General features: G+C 45.8%; 1 protein-coding gene across 2 annotated transcripts in view; it reads left to right on the top strand.

Annotated features, from left to right (window-relative positions):
* The first annotated feature begins 8506 nt into the window (after nt 1-8506).
* ADAMTSL1 (ADAMTS like 1) overlaps nt 8507-16892 on the top strand; it is a 486607-nt gene continuing 478221 nt past the window's right edge. For both annotated transcript variants that reach the window (XM_082204524.1, XM_082204522.1), the window contains exon 1: nt 8507-8761. In XM_082204524.1, the coding sequence (XP_082060650.1) occupies nt 8666-8761 (96 nt within the window). In that variant the 5' untranslated portion in view covers nt 8507-8665. The remainder of the gene's footprint in view (nt 8762-16892) is intronic.

The following is a 16892-nucleotide window of genomic DNA, read 5'->3' as shown; positions in this document are numbered from 1 at the left end:
GGCCTATAGAGCGAGATGAGCGCACAACCCCAGAGTCGGTCACGACTGGACCTAATGGTCAGGAGTCCTTTACCTTTAAGACAAGAATATCCAAATGTACTTGGAGGACTCTGACTGTTTCATTACATTGTGTGGGGGTAGCTGAATCTCTCTCATAAAGTCTCACCCTAAAGCAGTTTATAGAAGTTGTTATGGTACTTTGGGGGTGCTAAGTATTTTAGATCTCGTCTTATGGCTTGGTTTTCTATAAAATGCAAAATATGGATTCCTTTTTTTAAAAGAAACAAACCCAATTCCTTGAGACGTCTTAGGGCTTTGATCCTATGCACACATTCCTGGATCTAAGCCCCATGGAACTCAGTGGGGCTTCTGAGCAGACATTCACCAGCCAGCACCATAAGAGAGTGTGAACTTATTTCTTGTTAAGTCATTTTAATGTGTTATGAAAAACAGTTTTGTCACATTTTCAATTTGACAGGCTGGTGTTGTTTTTTTAAAACAAACAAACAAACCCAAAACCTTTAAAGTGTGTACAGCCATACCTCGGGTTACAGACACTTCAGGTTGCGTTTTTTTGTGTTGCGGACCCGCTGAAACCCGGAAGTACTGGAACAGGTTACTTCCGGGTTTCAGGGGTCACACATGTGCAGAAGCTCTGAATCGCAACCCGTGCATGCGCGGACGCGCTGCTGTGGATTGCAAACGTGCATCCCGCACGGATCACATTCACAACCCGAGCATCCACTATATATCTATATACAATTAGACATTTTGTCTAATTTGTAATGGAGGCTAGTAATTCGTTTCTATCTCACTTCTATCGTCTTGTGTCTTTATAAAAAAGCAACACAATAGGCTTCTTCAATAAACATCAAGTTTATAAATATAACACTTTAAACATAAGTTACATTCGGCAGGTTGATTTTGTTTTTCTTTCTAGAAAGAGAAATCTGTGTTATGTTCAATCAAAATAGAAATTTCCAGCTGCTATTTTCAGCTACTTTTGTGCCATTTCAGTTACAAATCCTGCACATTTCATTACTCACAAGAGAACTGATCCAACGCCCACTGAAGCAAATGGAACGACTCCAATTTCATTTCAACTGGTGTTTGGTGGCCATAAGGGGAGGGGAAAACACTAGCAAATGAACATTTGAAAATGCATGCATATCCAAATAGTCTCAGGGGATGTGAGTACAGCCAATAAATAGTTGGTTGGGTGAAGATGTAAACATCCTGCTTTGTTTCTTCAAATTTACTGGCTCACAATTCTAAAGATTGTAACTCCTGCAGCATTGGAATAGACGTGGCCAGGAATGTCCCAGATCTTGAAAAGTCAAGAATGGGAATCAGGCAGCAAAGCACACATCACCCAATGCAAGCCTTACACCCAAATCCTGAACATGTTCAGTTGATTTGGGCTGCAATTCCATCCCCACTGACTTGATAGTAAGTGCCCCTGAAAACCAATGCTGGAGGAACTTACAACAAAATCATATGCCTGATTACTCTGAAGTAAGTAACCATGCTTAGTTGCATAACCTTGAGTTTGTTGTCTTGCTGATGATGAATGATAGAAGAAGAAGAGGAGGAGGAGTTTGGACTTGATATCCTGCCTTTCACTCCCTTTAAGGAGTCTCAAAGCGGCTAACAATCTCCTTTTCCTTCCTCCCCCACAACAAACACTCGGTAACTGTAATTAATCCAGAAGGTGGCAGCTAGACTGGGGACTGGGAGTGGCCACCGGGACCACATAACACCAGTCCTGAGAGATCTGCATTGGCTCCCAGTATGTTTCCAAGCACAATTCAAAGTGTTGGTGCTGACCTTGAAAGCCCTAAAGGGCCTTGGTCCTGTATACCCGAAGAAGCGTCTCCACCCCCTTTGTTCAGCGGTTCCCTCATTGTGAGAAGTGAGGTTACAGGGAACCAGAGAGAGGGCCTTCTCGGTAGTGGCGCCCGCCCTGTGGAATGCCCTCCCATCAGATGTCAAGGAAATAAGCAACTATCTGACATTTAGAAGACATCTGAAGGCAGCCCTGTATCCCTATACAGGGCTGCCTTCAGATGTCTTCTAAGTGTCAGATAGTTGCTTATTTCCTTGACATCTGATGTTTTTAATATTTAATACTGTATTGTTTTTAACACTCGATTAGGAGGTCCCAGAGTGGCTGGGGAAACTCAGCCAGATGGGCAGGGTATAAATAATAAATTATTAAATTATTATCTGTGAGGCGAGTGAGGCTGAGAGACTTCAGAGAAGTGTGACTAGCCCAAGCAGCTGCATGTGGAGGAGAGGGGAAGTGAACCTGGTTCACCAGATTACGAGTCCACCGCTCTTCACCACTACACCATGCTAGCTCTCTTGATAAAGGCAAGATCAATCAAATGGAAGGTCAAATTATCAAATGATAAAGGCAGAAGAGCCAAGCCAACAACAATATTTAGACAAAGTCCTACAAAGTAATAACTTTTAATCAAAAAAAAATTAGGAGATTTGGGAGATACTGGGTCAGGATTATCAGGTGTTGCTTGGTAAGGTGTGTTTTTTTCTTATTATCTAAAGTAGGGATGGGGAAACTGTGGCTCTTCAGAAGTTGTTTGATCCACAGCTAGAATGATCAATGACCAGGGATGATGGGAAATGTAGTTCAACATCTAGAGTGCCATAGATTCACCCATCCCTGCACACAAGACATTTCAATGTATTAAAGGGACCCCTGACCATTAGGTCCAGTCATGACTGACTCTGGGGTTGCGGCGCTCATCTTGCTTTATTGGCTGAGGGAGCCAGCGTACAGCTTCCGGGTCATGTGGCCAGCATGACTAAGCCGCTTCTGGCGAACCAGAGCAGCACACGGAAATGCCGTTTACCTTCCCGCCGGAGCGGTACCTATTTATCTACTTGCACTTTGACGTGCTTTTGAACTGCTAGGTTGGCAGGAGCAGGGACTGAACAACGGGAGCTCACCCCGTCGCAGGGATTCGAACCACCGACCTTCTGATCGGCAAGCCCAAGAGGCTCAGTGGTTTAACCCACAGCGCCACCCGCGTGTTATTTAACCCAAATCCTAAATTCTGCCTCACCCCCCCCAAAAGTCCACCAATTAAGCTCTCAGGACCATATCAGGATGGACCATTGAGATGGCAGAAAGGGAGATAGTCCAATTCACACACGGGGGGAAAACAGGAGCAAGGAGGGGGTTGAACAACCCTAAATCAGGCCAATTTGCTCCTCTGCAGTTATTCATCTCGCCTCTCCACCATGACCTCCTTGTGCCTCCCTCTGGCAGAGTTCATCTTGAGTCTCTTCCAAGGCAGGAGCCACAGGAACACCACTGACAAAGACTGTGCCAAGGGGCTCACTTAGCAAAGAGCCCTTCCTTCTTTCTGCCACTACCTGTTTGCCTTTGCTGCTTGCTCACTCGCAGCCTCCTCTCTGCTTCTCATGGAAATTGGCCTCAGCGGAAAAGAACAAATGAATGGGTGGTAACAGTGGTGATAAAGAAGTGGACCCACTGAGGGCATCCTGACCAAGAGGTCCCTATAAAAAGCATCACAGTGTGGTATGCTGGTTTGACAACAACTGATAGGAAGTGCCTACAGAAGGTGTGAATACAGCACAAGATATTATGGGCTGTCCCGTGAATTCGCTGGATGAAATAGCGGAAGAACGTTGCCTCAGGAGTGAGGAAAATTCACAGGGATGATTCACACCCTGGCCGGCACTTTCTTGATCTCCTGCCCTCGGGCAACTAGATATAGAAGCATGATTAGTCGCACCAACAGGGTAACGAACAGCTTCTATCCATGGGCTGTTAGGCTGCTGAATGAAAAGATAACAACAGGGCAATTGACTCTTGGGTTTGGTGGGTGTGCATCAGTAAACGAGGGGAATTAAGACTAAGAGAGCTGAGTGGGGGGCGCTCGTGTAATCTCACTGTATACACGTTGTACAAGTGACAATAAACTATTTCAATTTCAATTAGAGTCAACATTGCTCAGGGCTGCAAATCTGTGTCTTGTGCATCTGGTCATCAGATGACAACATTGGATCCTGTCTTTAGGTGAGATGAAAGTCTTTGTTTCTGAAATCATGGGGCAAAAAGTTGCTCTTTGGGTTGTGCTATTTCAGTGGCATCCCAAAACACATCATTCTACGGCTATAGAGTTTTTTCAGCTGCATAATATCTATATATATATAGAGAGAGAGAGAAGAAACAAGAAACTGTAAGGCAGAATGTTTATATCTGCAGCCAGCCCAAGTTTGTTTGCTTTTGTGTGTGTACAGAGGGTGTGTGTAGCAATTTCTTTATTCGATGAACACATATCTGGAGGGTGTATTTTACTTGGTCAGATTTCATCATATGCACGACAGAAGGCGAATACTTATTGGATTAAATGTGGTATAAATCCTATCCACTCCTTATCCCTGAATCACTCCTAGAAGTTAATGTTAAGCATTAAAAAACCACCTCTGCAGGGGGGAGGTAGAATGCCCCTGCAGTGGTTGACATAATGCAGAAAAGATGAAGATGAAGCTGTACGCTGGCTCCCTCAGCCGGCATACATGCTGCTTAATCACCATATAGTTTTATTCAGGATTCCCATATGATGTATTTGGCTCCTCAGCGAGGTGTGCATTTTCCACGGATAATCCAAGTATGTAAATACTATATGCCCAGATGCTAAGGGAGTGTGCACATATACTCATGATGGGAGCTGAGAAATGTGTGTAATAATAATAATAATACATTTTCTTGTGGTTTTGCAAGAGGCTTTGGGGATCCAAGCCGAATCTTTCACAGGCTGCCAACACAAACGTGTCCAGGTTGATATTCCTATTTGATTGTTAGAAATGTGTCTTGCAACTTTCTCATTAACAGATGTCTGGCTTTATATGCAAGCCAAAAGCTTCTAAAGCTGTGAATCAAAAGGGTTTTTTTGTTTTGTTTTTAAGATCTAGCAAGTGCCTAAATAAGCGATCTTCAATCTTCAAGCATCTTCAGTTCTTATAGCTCTGATGAGATCTATGTTCTTCGCAGGGTACTAGCCTTTTAAATGCATTTTTCTTCTTTTTTAAAAAAATCGATCCCGCTTCTGTGCTTTTAGCAGCAGCCTGAAACACAAAATTAAGCAGGTGAAACTTTTTGCACCACTCTCTAGCTCCATAGTAGGAAAACTAAACTTGCCTTCTTTCTGTGCTAGGCTGCAGTTACTGGATCATGACCTGTAGAAAACAGCTGACATTCTGTGTGACTACCAGCACCATGGCAATCCGTTCCAATGTTTGCTTTCTCATGTAAAGCACAATGGCACTTACTCACAGGCAAGCATTCTTGGGATTGGTGCCTTGATATTAAAATATATAAAGTCTAGTTTTCACTACGCAGTATGGAAAAATAAGCTATTTTCATACTGAATGTCAGACAAGGTCATGTTTGATGCATTGGTAATGCATTTACCAGCATACCAAAGATGACAACTCCCATTGTTCATTCTTTATCTGAAAATCTAACGATCCAAATCTGTAGGATGGCTCTTCCTTAAACAACTCTTCTCTTCCTGTGAAGTCACAGTTGTTGTGAAGTATCAATGCCCCCAAAGAATTTCTGAATAAACGAGGCTGCCCTTGCTTGCAAAATGTGATATTACTTTGGACTCTACTGTGAGGATTCTCAATTTCCCTATGTATACATTGTTATGCTATAACTCAGGGGCGGCCCAAGATGTTTTGGTACCTGAGGCAAAATGTCCAGCTGCCACCCCCACAATGGGTGTGATGCTCTGAAAGGGCAAAAAGCCTTTGCTAAGCTTCACTACCAGGCCGGGGTGGGGGCAAACTCCATAAGGCAGTAGCGTGAAGTTAGTGGAATAGGGGGATTAGGCTAGCCACTCCTCTAAATGTTCCTGACAAATTAGAGTATTAAAGTATCCTTCCCAAAGCCTGGGAAGCTTCTGCCCAGCTTAGGGAGGGAGGTGTGATTCCTGTGCATGCAACATCGCCTCCCAATCACCCTTGCAAGCTGGCACTTTCGGCCCTAACTGTTGTTAGAATTCCTGCTCTATGACTGCAGTCCTGGGATTGTTGTCTATCACATGATGGCATATGTTTTGACTCCACAGAGTGGGAAGTAACGGAGACAGGATGTTTGTTTTACTGTGTTCCGTGAAGTGGGACTATTGTCCTTTGTCCTTTTTCTCTTTGCTGTCTGATGCTTGAGAGAGAGGGAGCCACGTTGCAGTGCTCCATGGTGTGTTTATATGTAAATAAAGTAGATTAGCCAAAATGCTGAGTTGCTGAGGTCTGTCACGCAAGTTGCGCAAACTCTGCAGATCCCTAAGTGTGCCAGTGTCGGTTGGCATCGGTCGCTGTGATGTTCAGGCTGAAGAAAGCTTTTGAAGTTACCAAACGATCGACCAGGAGGGAGGGAACATGCCAGTCGGGCATGTGTCTCTGGCAGGGTCCTACTTGAGTGTAGGCTGAACTCCTGACAACTGTCCCCTATGATAAATTCCCCCGCATGCCACTGCCACAAGGGCATCCATGATGCCCCCCGTCTTGCCAAAACCTGGTGAGAGGGAGCTGTTCTGGAGACCTTTGCCTCTGGTCTTCCCTCACTCCTAGGGCAACGCTGAGTGGCGGGCGGGCCGCTTGGATGATCTGCAGCTGCCAATGCCTCCATGGCCTGGGTTGCTTCTCTGGTGGCAGCGGAAGTAGTGGGGTGGTAGGGGTCCCTGAAGGGGTGCTGCATCTTGCATTTCCGCCACCTGAGGCAGCTGCTTCACCCTGCCTCATGTGTGGGCCGACTCTGCTATCACTACCTCTCTGTGCATCATACTGATGGGTGATGTTGGTGTAGGGGTGATTCATATAGGATTGGGATAAGGTGTGGGGTGGGGGGAATGAATCTAGAAAAAATACTTAGTGGCAGGCACTACTGAACAAGAGCTATTGGTTTCTGCTGTTGTGCATTTAAGAGCTATCTGATGCACAGTCTCCTATTAGGTGATTCTTTCCTATCACATAGGGTTGCCATATTTCAAAAAGGATAAACCAGGACAGCCTGAAAGTTGTTGAGCTTTTCTAAAGAAAACCACCGAAACTGACTTGCCTAAGATCCAGGACAAAGCATCACTTTGTGGAAATTGCCCTCCGCCCAGGACATAAGTTCCGCCTTTGAAATGGTAATGTCCAGGGAAATCTGGACATAGGGCAGCCATGCTGTCACATCTATCTATGACTCAGCTACACAGGTCAATTTATAACATTATAAACCCATTCTAAAAATGTCACCCCAGATGGTGCTGTAGGGCAGAATCCAAAGTCAATGGCAGATTGCCTCGGAAGCTTTTCTCTTCTTCTCCTATAGCATTTTTAATGGCATTTTTTTGGGGGTATCTGTATAGATCCAGCCTAAGTGGTAGCATCGTGGGACTGAGTAGCATTGAATAAAATATTGTGTGGGGCAGATAAGCCCTCCCTGCATAATCGATCACATGACACGGTGCATGCACACTATTTGAATGGCAATTCATATCAACTTTGGGAGGCCCTGGCCCCCTCAATTTTTTAATGGGGGGGGAGCAAAGGTATCTCAGCCCCTAGGAGTTGGCTCCAGTTGATTGCTTTGAAGTCACTTCATCACTAGATGGGGGAAAAATCGCCTTTCAACCGCCCCTCCCCGTCTTGTATTTTGCCAGAACTAGGCTTGCCATATGTCCTCTTTTTCCAGGACACGTCCTCCTTTTTTCAGGGGTAGAGTTGTCACAGCGATGCATAGTCAAAGGTAGAAGTCGACTAGCGCGTCCTCCTTTTTTGGTTCTTCAAAATATGGCAACCCTGTGTAGCATTTAGTATTTCAAAATCACGGGGCTGTCAGCTAAGCTGGCAGGCATTCGGGTTGCGCTTGGGTGAAGTAGCCCCCAATGCCCATGCTGTGCACGTGCGGTCTGATCCTGCACCATCCAGGAAAACCCAGCGCAATGCGTGGCTCTTCTGCTAGGATAGACGACGCGCGCAGGATCGTCGCCTGAGCCTGCGCTTCTGCGCGCGCGTCGAGGCGCCCGCCGGCTGCGCTCCGGTTCCGACTTGGCGAAGTGGGCGCGCGCTTGCGCGGACGCCCCCGGCGGGTCCGGCGCGCCGAGGAATCCCCTCAGGGGAAAGCAGCGGTGTCTCTTTAAGGCGGGGAAGGTAGGGCGAGGCCCTTCTCCCCACACCGACGCCAGCCCGCCCGGCGAAAACTCCTCACAAATTGAGGAGCCAAGTGCCTCGAGGGAGCCCGGCGCCTGGAACCCTGAGGCGGAGAAGCCGGCGTCGAAAGCAGCCCCGCCGCGGCTCCCCTCAGCCGTCCACCGAGGAAGCGAGGAGGGAGGAGCAGCCGCGGCCCCGCCACCCCTCCGGCCCCGCCGAGCTCCTCAGTTTCGCTCGCCCCCTTCGCCCATGTCCCGCTCCAGCAAGCGAGCGCCCCGTCGCGGAGCTCCCCGGGGACGCCTGGCTGCGAAGCGAGGAGCCGCCGACGGGGCGAGCCTCTTCAGGAGGGATTAAGCGGGAGGTGGAGCGGGCGAGAGGGGGGCGACCCAGCCGGGCGCGGAGCTTGCGCGCCTCCTCCTCCTCCGCGCGCACTTTGTTTTTCCCGCCCTCGGAGCTGAGGAGGACGAGGGCCATGGCAGCGCCGGCGGGACAGCAGCGCGCCTGGAGTTTAGTCGCCGCGCCCGTGTTCTTCTCCGTCAGCTTGTGGCTCCTGTGCTCGGCTCCCCAGGTAAGAGAAGCCGCGTCCCGTCTCCCTCTCCTCCTCTCCCTCTCCCTCTGTTTCTCCCCTCGGCTCGGTGGTTAGCGCGGGGAGCCCCCTGTCGGGCGGACGACAGGTGGACACGCACGTGTGCATGCGCGCGGGCGCGGAGCAGGGGTTGCCTGAGGCCAGCAGAGGCTCCTGCGCGCACGGGCGAGCTTTGGGGAAAGACGTCTCTGTGTGAGTAAGAGGGGCTGGGATGCGTTCCTTGCCTGTAACTGCCCATGCTTGCTTGCTTGCTTACTTGCTATTGATCCGTGTCTGATTTACGTATAAGCTAAATAAGCTATAGCTTAGGACCCCACTCTCTTGGGGGGCCCAAAAAAATTTAAAGGGGAAAAAACTGGGGGTACATTTCCAACATATAAGATAAAAAATAAAATAAAACCTACATACAGCAACAGTGTTTTGTGTTGTGAAGGCTCCTATTTGTTATGTGCAAATGGCTTTAGATACCTATTAGGTCCATAAATTACCATATAGCATATATTCAACACAAAAAACAGCGACAAATTGTTGTGGACAAAGGACAGCTGGACATAAACGGCCCCATTACCTTCAGGAGCTTAGGTAAAGGGACCCCTGACCATTAGGTCCAGTCGTGACCGACTCTGGGGTTGTGGCGCTCATCTCGCTTTATTGTCCGAGGGAGCCGGTGTACAGCTTCTGGGTCTTGTGGCCAGCATGACTAAGCCGCTTCTGGCGAACCAAAGCAGTGCATGGAAATGCTGTTTATCGTCCCGCTGGAGCGCTACCTATTTATCTACTTGCACTTTGATGTGCTTTTGAACTGCTAGGTGGGCAGGAGCAGGGACCGAGCAACGGGAGCTCACCCCGTCGCGGGGATTCGAACCGCCGCCCTTCTGATTGGCAAGTCCTAGGCTCAGTGATTTAACCCACAGCACCACCTGTGTCCCTAGTACCACCCACGTCCCTGTGCCTGATTTACCTATAAGCTAAACAAACTATAGCTTAGGACCCTTCTCTCTTGGGGGGCCCAAAAAAATTTAAAGGGGAAAAAACTGGGGGTACATTTCCAACATATAAGATAAAAAAATAAAATAAAACCTACATACAGCAACAGTGTTTTGTGTTCTGTAGGCTCCTATTTGTTATGTGCAAATGGCTTTAGATACCTATGAGGTCCATAAATTACCATATAGCATATATTCAACACAAAAAACACCAACAAATTGTTGTGGACAAAGGACAGCTGGACATATAAAGGGCCCCATTACCTTCTGTAGCTTAGGGCCTCATCAAACCGAAATCCGCTCCCTTAAAGTGAGGGATCTCTTTGGCCCCATACTGCTATGCACTGTCAGGCATGAGCGTAGCCATGGGGCGAAGGTTTTATGGGGGGGACACAAAACCGAGTTACCTGCTACACAATCGGTCAGTTAGTTAAGTATTTTTATTTATTTACTTGATTTGGGGGGCAGCTGCCTCCCCAGCTATGCCCATGGTGTCAGGAGTTGTAATAATAGGCAGGGATGCCAGCTTGAATAAAATATTGGAGGGCCACGCAAGCTCCACACTGCATAATCAATCACATAATGCAGTGCACACGCACAATTTCAATGGAAATACCCATCAACTTTTTTGGGAGGGTGAGCTCCATATTTTTTTTTGGGGGGGTGAAGGTCCATTGGCCCCTAGGAGTTGGCTCCTATGATAGAGAGTGTCTTGGGAACCTGAAGTTTGGGACAGGACAAGATTTCCTGCATCTCTTGTGGCTTCAAGAACTGTGCGCTTTTGCAGCTCAGGATGACTCCAAGCTGAGACTGACAGGTGTCATTTGCTTTTAGGAGATGGTTCTTAAAGTTGTTTTAAAATAGCTGACCTTTTTGTTCCAGGACATGGCATTTCCAGGGAGCTTTGAACTATCAGAACATGACATGTGAACTTCAAGGAAGTGTCCTCTTATTTGGATTTGCGGATCACTCCTTTGGTTTCTTTCAGAGATTCTAATAAGGGGTTAATTTCTGCCGTACACAGTGTCTGCTTCTCTGGTGTTTACAGAGGAGTTTTAGAGACTCTGTCCAGCTTCTGCATCTTGGTTTCTGAGTGCAAATAAGTGATAGCAAAGTTGTTGGTTTTTAATTTTAAAAACTGGCTTTCCGTCTGTGTTTAATGCTTAAATTCAGGTTATGGTTATCCTCTCCAGTAAGAAGCAGAGGTTTCAAAACCTGCAGAATCTGGTGCAGCATTTCAGGGAAACTTGCCACTTTTTTGCTGCAAATGGGTGTTGAGGATAGAGCTGTGTGTCCATCTCACTTGAGCGAATTTAGCAAAGCAGGTAGCAAATTACCTTCTCTTTGGACCCAGCAAGGGCTGAAGTGGCTGGAAGGTTGAAGGGAAGAACCAGGACTCGTTTTGTGTCTAGCAGCTAACAGCAGAACTTGAAACTGATGTCGAAAACAGGAGGTGTTGCCAGATTAGCTGGTTTTCTTTGGAAACAATGAAACCCGAAAATTTCAAAAATAAACATTTTAAAAATATAAACACATTTCAATGCCACTTCACTTTTCCCAATGTCATTGAAAATGTTTTATTATCCAATGTGCCAAAAGTACCTAGGTCTTGGTGGGTTGCGCCAGGCTGGATTATGCCAGCATCCTCTAATTTCAAATACAGTCTTTGCAAATGCCACTGTGTAAATGGAGATGGCCTCCTTTCTCTGCCTGTACCACAAGAATCATAAATTTGGCGTATCCCAGTCCCCAGAGTTCCAAAATAAAACCCCTAGTGTGAATTCTGCCAGATTCTATTTTTGTCCATTGTTTTAAATATAGGTCACATTCTCTTCCTAGAAGTACACCAATAGATTGCTGACTCTGCCATCTTAAATACAGTAGGCCTGCAAATTATGTGGGGGCTACGTTCTGGGGATCATGTGTATAGCCAAAATTGAGTAAAGTCAAAACCCATTGGGTTCAATGGTGGGTGGGATTGTCAAAGTCATTTTTCCCAGAACCCGTTTTCCCTTTCTGCCCCTTTTTTAATTCTTAAAAATATTTTTTGCCACTTGTGTAAAGCTGAAAGCACACACAGTTCTCAAACCTTTCTTGGATAATTTGCCAGTTTGGCTGCAATAATAACAGCTAAAACCTAAAAATTCAGTATACTGAACAATTGCATTTATCAGCATGCCACGATTGCATTTTGGTGCACACGTTAATAAATGGAAATTGAATGTTGGAGATTAGTAGAGTTGTTAAGAATGCAGTGTTGCATGGCTAGTGACTTGATTGATTTTCTAGCTTTGAGTCTGAATTGCTCCATATTACATGGAAGTAGGTTTCCAAGCTCTTTTACAAGGAATTCTGTCTTAATTTTGGACCCAAGATATGAGCCCCCTGGTACTGCATTGACTCTAGGTCTAAAGTCAATTTAGAGTCAGTTTATCCCACTGATGATAAACATCAGCCAAGCCTACATTGTATCTGATTCAGTGTTTTCCTGTTTTTTCTTAACAACAACTACAGTTGTCAACAAAACTGGAAATAAAACTAGCGAAAAGGCACAAACATTTGTAAAAACTATGAAACACTGACTTTGAATAACGAACAGTGAAAGAATGCACAGTAAAGCTATGCTGTTTATGCCTTAAATGAACCACCCCAGTTCTGCCACCAGAAAACCTTCCCCGTGCAGTAATTTACCAAGGAAGACTAGGTAAGAATATATACATTTCTAAACTTTGATATATAAGGACACAAACAGATGTCCTGTCCCTTTGGGGGACACCCAAGGGGACATGGGATACAGCAGATCTCCTTCTTTGCTGGTGGAGAGGAGATTCACCCTCACCTGCCTTCCTGTAACACCTGTGGAAAGGTATATCACTCTCAGTGCTCCAAGAGCAGAGAGAGAGAGAGAGAGAAAAGGGAGCACATTGGGGGAAGGCTTTGCATTTGCTGAATCCAAAGCCCCCTCTTCCTTGGACACAACCCTGAAATAGCGGGAAAGGCCTAGAGCTGGCATACTGGTTTTTCTTTCATGGGGAACCAGTGAGAGGAAAAAATATTAAAGAAAGGGATGGAGTGGCACAGGATGGTCAAAAGAAGGCAAAGAGCTGTCCCTTTCCCCTTCTACCTTTCTAGCACTAGCTCAGCAGGAGTCAATTGAAATAAAGCTATTATTATTTTTTAAAAAATTAAAATATAGGTGTGGGGACCAAACCCCCAATCAACATGGATAAAGTGCTCTATTCCTGTTGTCTCTAGTTCAGGCAGCCCCAAACCCAGCCCTCCAGATGTTTTGGGACTACAATTCCCATCATCCCTGACCACGGCTGTTAGCTAGGGATGATGGGAGTTGTAGTCCCAAAACATATGGAGGCCCGAGTTTGGGGATGCCTGCTCTAGTTCCTCTGGGGTCATGATGCTTCTGCCATGGAATGTCCCATACCTACCCCACATTGGGTTGTTCTGTCCAGCTATAAAGTACTGGAGAGCAAGTTCAACAGTTACAAAGCAGGGCCTTCTCTGTATTGGCACCCCATATTGTTGTCATGTATCTTGAAGGTAAAGGACCCCTGACAGTTAAGTCCAGTCACGAACGACTCAGGGGTTGAGGTGCTCATCTCGCTTTACTGGCCAAGGGAGCCGGCGTTTGTCCCCTGACAGTTTTTCTGAGTCATGCAGCCAGCATGACTAAGCCGCTTCTGGCGAAATCAGAGCAGCGCACGGAAACGCAGTTTACCTTCCCGCCGGAGTGGTACCTATTTATCTACTTGCACTTGACATGCTTTCGAACTGCTAGGTGGGCAGGAGCAGGGACCGAGCAACGGGAGCTCACCCCGTCACGGAGATTCGAACCGCTGACCTCCCGATCTTCAAGCCCAAGGCTCAGTGGTTTAGACCACAGCGCCACCCGTGTCCCCTCTCATGTATCTTAGGGGGTACCAAATCATTATACACAGCAGCAGGGTCTTCTGAGAACTCTCTCTCTCTTTTTAATGATCAGCCAAGTAGAGGAAAAGCTCAACTACATATCAGGTTTGCTGAGGCAAACAGAAAAATCACTGTTCTGCAAGTAGGTACCGGTACTGTTGTTGAAAACATCTATATACAAATACACACACACACACACACACACACACAGACGTAAGGCTGTTGTCAGTGTAGTCTGTGTGGCTTCCAAATGATGGCATAGTGGCAGGCAGGTAAGTAGAACATCTGTGTGTACAGGCAGTCTGCCCATGCAAACTGTTTAATAGTAGTAGGGGGCACTTCAGAGTGTGGTTTTATCAAACTGCTCTGTGAAGCAGCTCTCTCTCTCCTTTAAAAGAGGTTGGGGCAAGGTGTGGAAGTGGTTTGGGCAAGCTGCAAGGGGGCGGTTGAGGTATAAAGGAACAGGTATAAAGGGAGGAGGTGTTGGCCTGGGGAGGGGGGAAGGCAGTGTCAGCAAAGGGAAAGGTGAGCAAGGGTGGCAGTCCCTAGTATTTAATATTGTATTAGTTGCATTTGAGTGAAATTTGTAATTGTTTCTGCCACTCCCCAATTACAATGCATACAGCCTGGTAAAGATGAAGTACAGTGGTACCTCGGGTTACAGATGCTTCAGGTTATGGATGCTTCAGGTTACAGACTCCGCTAACCCATAAATAGTATCTCAGGTTAAGAACTTTGCCCCAGGATGAGAACAGAAATCGTGCGGCGGCAGCGTAAGGCCCCATTAGCTAAAGTGGTACCTCAGGTTAAGAACTGTTTCAGGTTAAGAACGGATCTCTGGAACGAATTAAGTTCTTAACCCAAGGTACCACTGTACAGTGGTACCTTGGTTTACGAACTTAATCCGTTCCGTAAGTCTGTTCTTAAACCAAAGCGTTCTTAAACCAAGGCATACTTTCCCATGGCAGTGGGGACTCAATTTACAAATGGAACACACTCAACAGGAAGCGGAACATGTTCTGCTTCCAAGGCAAAGTTCGCAAACCAAAACACCTGCTTCCGGGTTTGCAGCGTTCTTAATCCAAGTTGTTCATAAACTAAGCTGTTCTTAAACCAAGGTAACACTGTAGTGATCAGCGTGACAACTGTGTTTGTCTTGAGAGACAGCAAAGGGTTATGGAAATCTGAGATCGCGCTCATGTCACATAACAGCAGTTCACCCAGCTCCTGAGATCAACAAAGGCAAACTTATTCTTCTCGTACCGCCAGCAGGTGCAGATTGCTATACAGTGATGTGAGTCCTCTCTGTAGAGGTGCTCCAGCTGTGGAATTTACTCCTCCTGGAGGTACAGTTGGTCCCTACACTCTTGGGCTTCTGGCATTAGGTTAAGATGGTATCTCTTAACCCAGGCCTTTGATAGAGCTTAACTTTCAGCCTTGCCTTCCTCACAGAGTTGTTGTGTGATAAAACAGAAGGTGGGGGGGGGGACATGTATGCTGCATTGAGTTTCTGGGAGGAAAGACAAGATACAAGTGTTAGCCATATATATATATATAAAATATATCTGGTGCAGTCATCCTGGGGGCAGGAGAGCCCCATAATTTTTCTCTTGTTCTGTTTGTGGAGGCTCTGCACAATCTGGTTTTTAAATTGAAAGGGGAATTGTGATTCCTAAATAGGGGCTATTTGAATGTAAGGTTTACTTTTCCTAATAAAACACACTGGACATCTAAAAGATGAAGTTAGTTTTATAATCCCAGGGAAGTGAAGGTTGCATGGTATTTATTATAAACTGTGCAGGCTGCAGTAAATATTATGGGCTGTGATTCTTAATTATCCTCTTGTGAGGAGGAATTTTTCTTCTTCCAGGGTATCAAGTACTCCTGTAGTCTCTCCTGTTTTGTTTTCAAGTGAGTTTTTCGTTTCTTGAAAGCAGAATGTTGAGCTGGGTTGTGTCATTGTGTTTCCCATGGGTATAATTTACACGTACTTGATGTCATTTTAGTATTCTCTACAAGGTAGTTCCCTCTGCTTAGTCATGGAATCTCCGCTGCCCAGATGTTGATTCAGGGAAAGGGATCATAGCTTAGCTTGGGGGGGGGGGGCTGTAGAATATCCTGCAGATGCAATGGAGCACAAACAAATCTAATTTAATTAACTTTTCTTGTTTTCTTAAAACTGAAAGTGAAGCTAGTGTGAGAACCAGCCCCTCCTGGTTACTCTTATTTGTTTTCGAGTCATCTCCAGATTAGTATTTTTTTTACAAAAACATAATTAAATCCGATCGTTTTGATATACTTCTTAATGTAAGGTTACACTTCTTGAGAATAGTGTCGGATTGCATGGGCAAAATGCCACATCTTAAGTAATAAGATGTGAAAAGGTAGTAAAACATTACCACTCTGCCTGGTTGCTAACTGCGTCATCAAAATATGTTTAGAATTTTGTTGTTTTTTAAAAAAAATGTATTACTGTGCTGCTAGGACAGTTGGAAGCTTGTGAGCATGGTAGGCCTTAAAAGAGGGTGGTTGGAATCTGTGGCTGTCTGGTTTTGCTCCTTTCACCCCTGGTGACTGGATGTGCTCACTGGGCTGCTGGAAACTGGAGTTGGAGAACAGCAGGGAGGCTGCAGGTTCTGAACCTTAAAATCTCAAATCGATAGTTGGCTGGTGGGTAATGTAGAGGCAGTTCTCATTTGTATGGCCAAAAACTTTAATTAGTGCAGCTAAAATGTCACATTTGTTCACTTTTAAAATCTGCTTTTGGTTTTTACATTATACCTGCAGTGTGAAATTAAAAACACAAATACTTAACTTTCCTTCTGACAACGGGTGGTAGCCTTCTTTTGGGGAAATAGCAACCGCATGGTCCAGCATGAAAACTTCGGTTGCATTCTTCAGAAGGGAAAGGGTTTGCTCCGAGCTGTCTTAAGTGCTGAAGAAGAAACAGCTGGTGCACAGCTGGGTCATGCTACCTGATCGTCAAGAATACCTCTGTTTCAACCTATGTAAATATCAGACTTTTATTGTTGGAGAAGTTTCTGTGTTGTGTGTGTGTGTGTGTGTGTGTGTGTGCGCGCGCGCATGTGCGTGAGAGAGATATATATAGAGAGATGGTATATTAATTTTTTTTGTCTAGATTCTGGTACTTTTTGAGTTAAGGTAAAGGTAAAGGGACCGACCCCTGACTATTAGGTCCAGTC

Source organism: Podarcis vaucheri (assembly GCF_965113315.1).
Source record: "Podarcis vaucheri genome assembly, chromosome: 17".
In the NCBI taxonomy this organism is placed as follows: domain Eukaryota; kingdom Metazoa; phylum Chordata; class Lepidosauria; order Squamata; family Lacertidae; genus Podarcis; species Podarcis vaucheri.
Note: the sequence above shows the minus strand (reverse complement) of the source record. Positions and strands in the feature narration are given on the sequence as shown.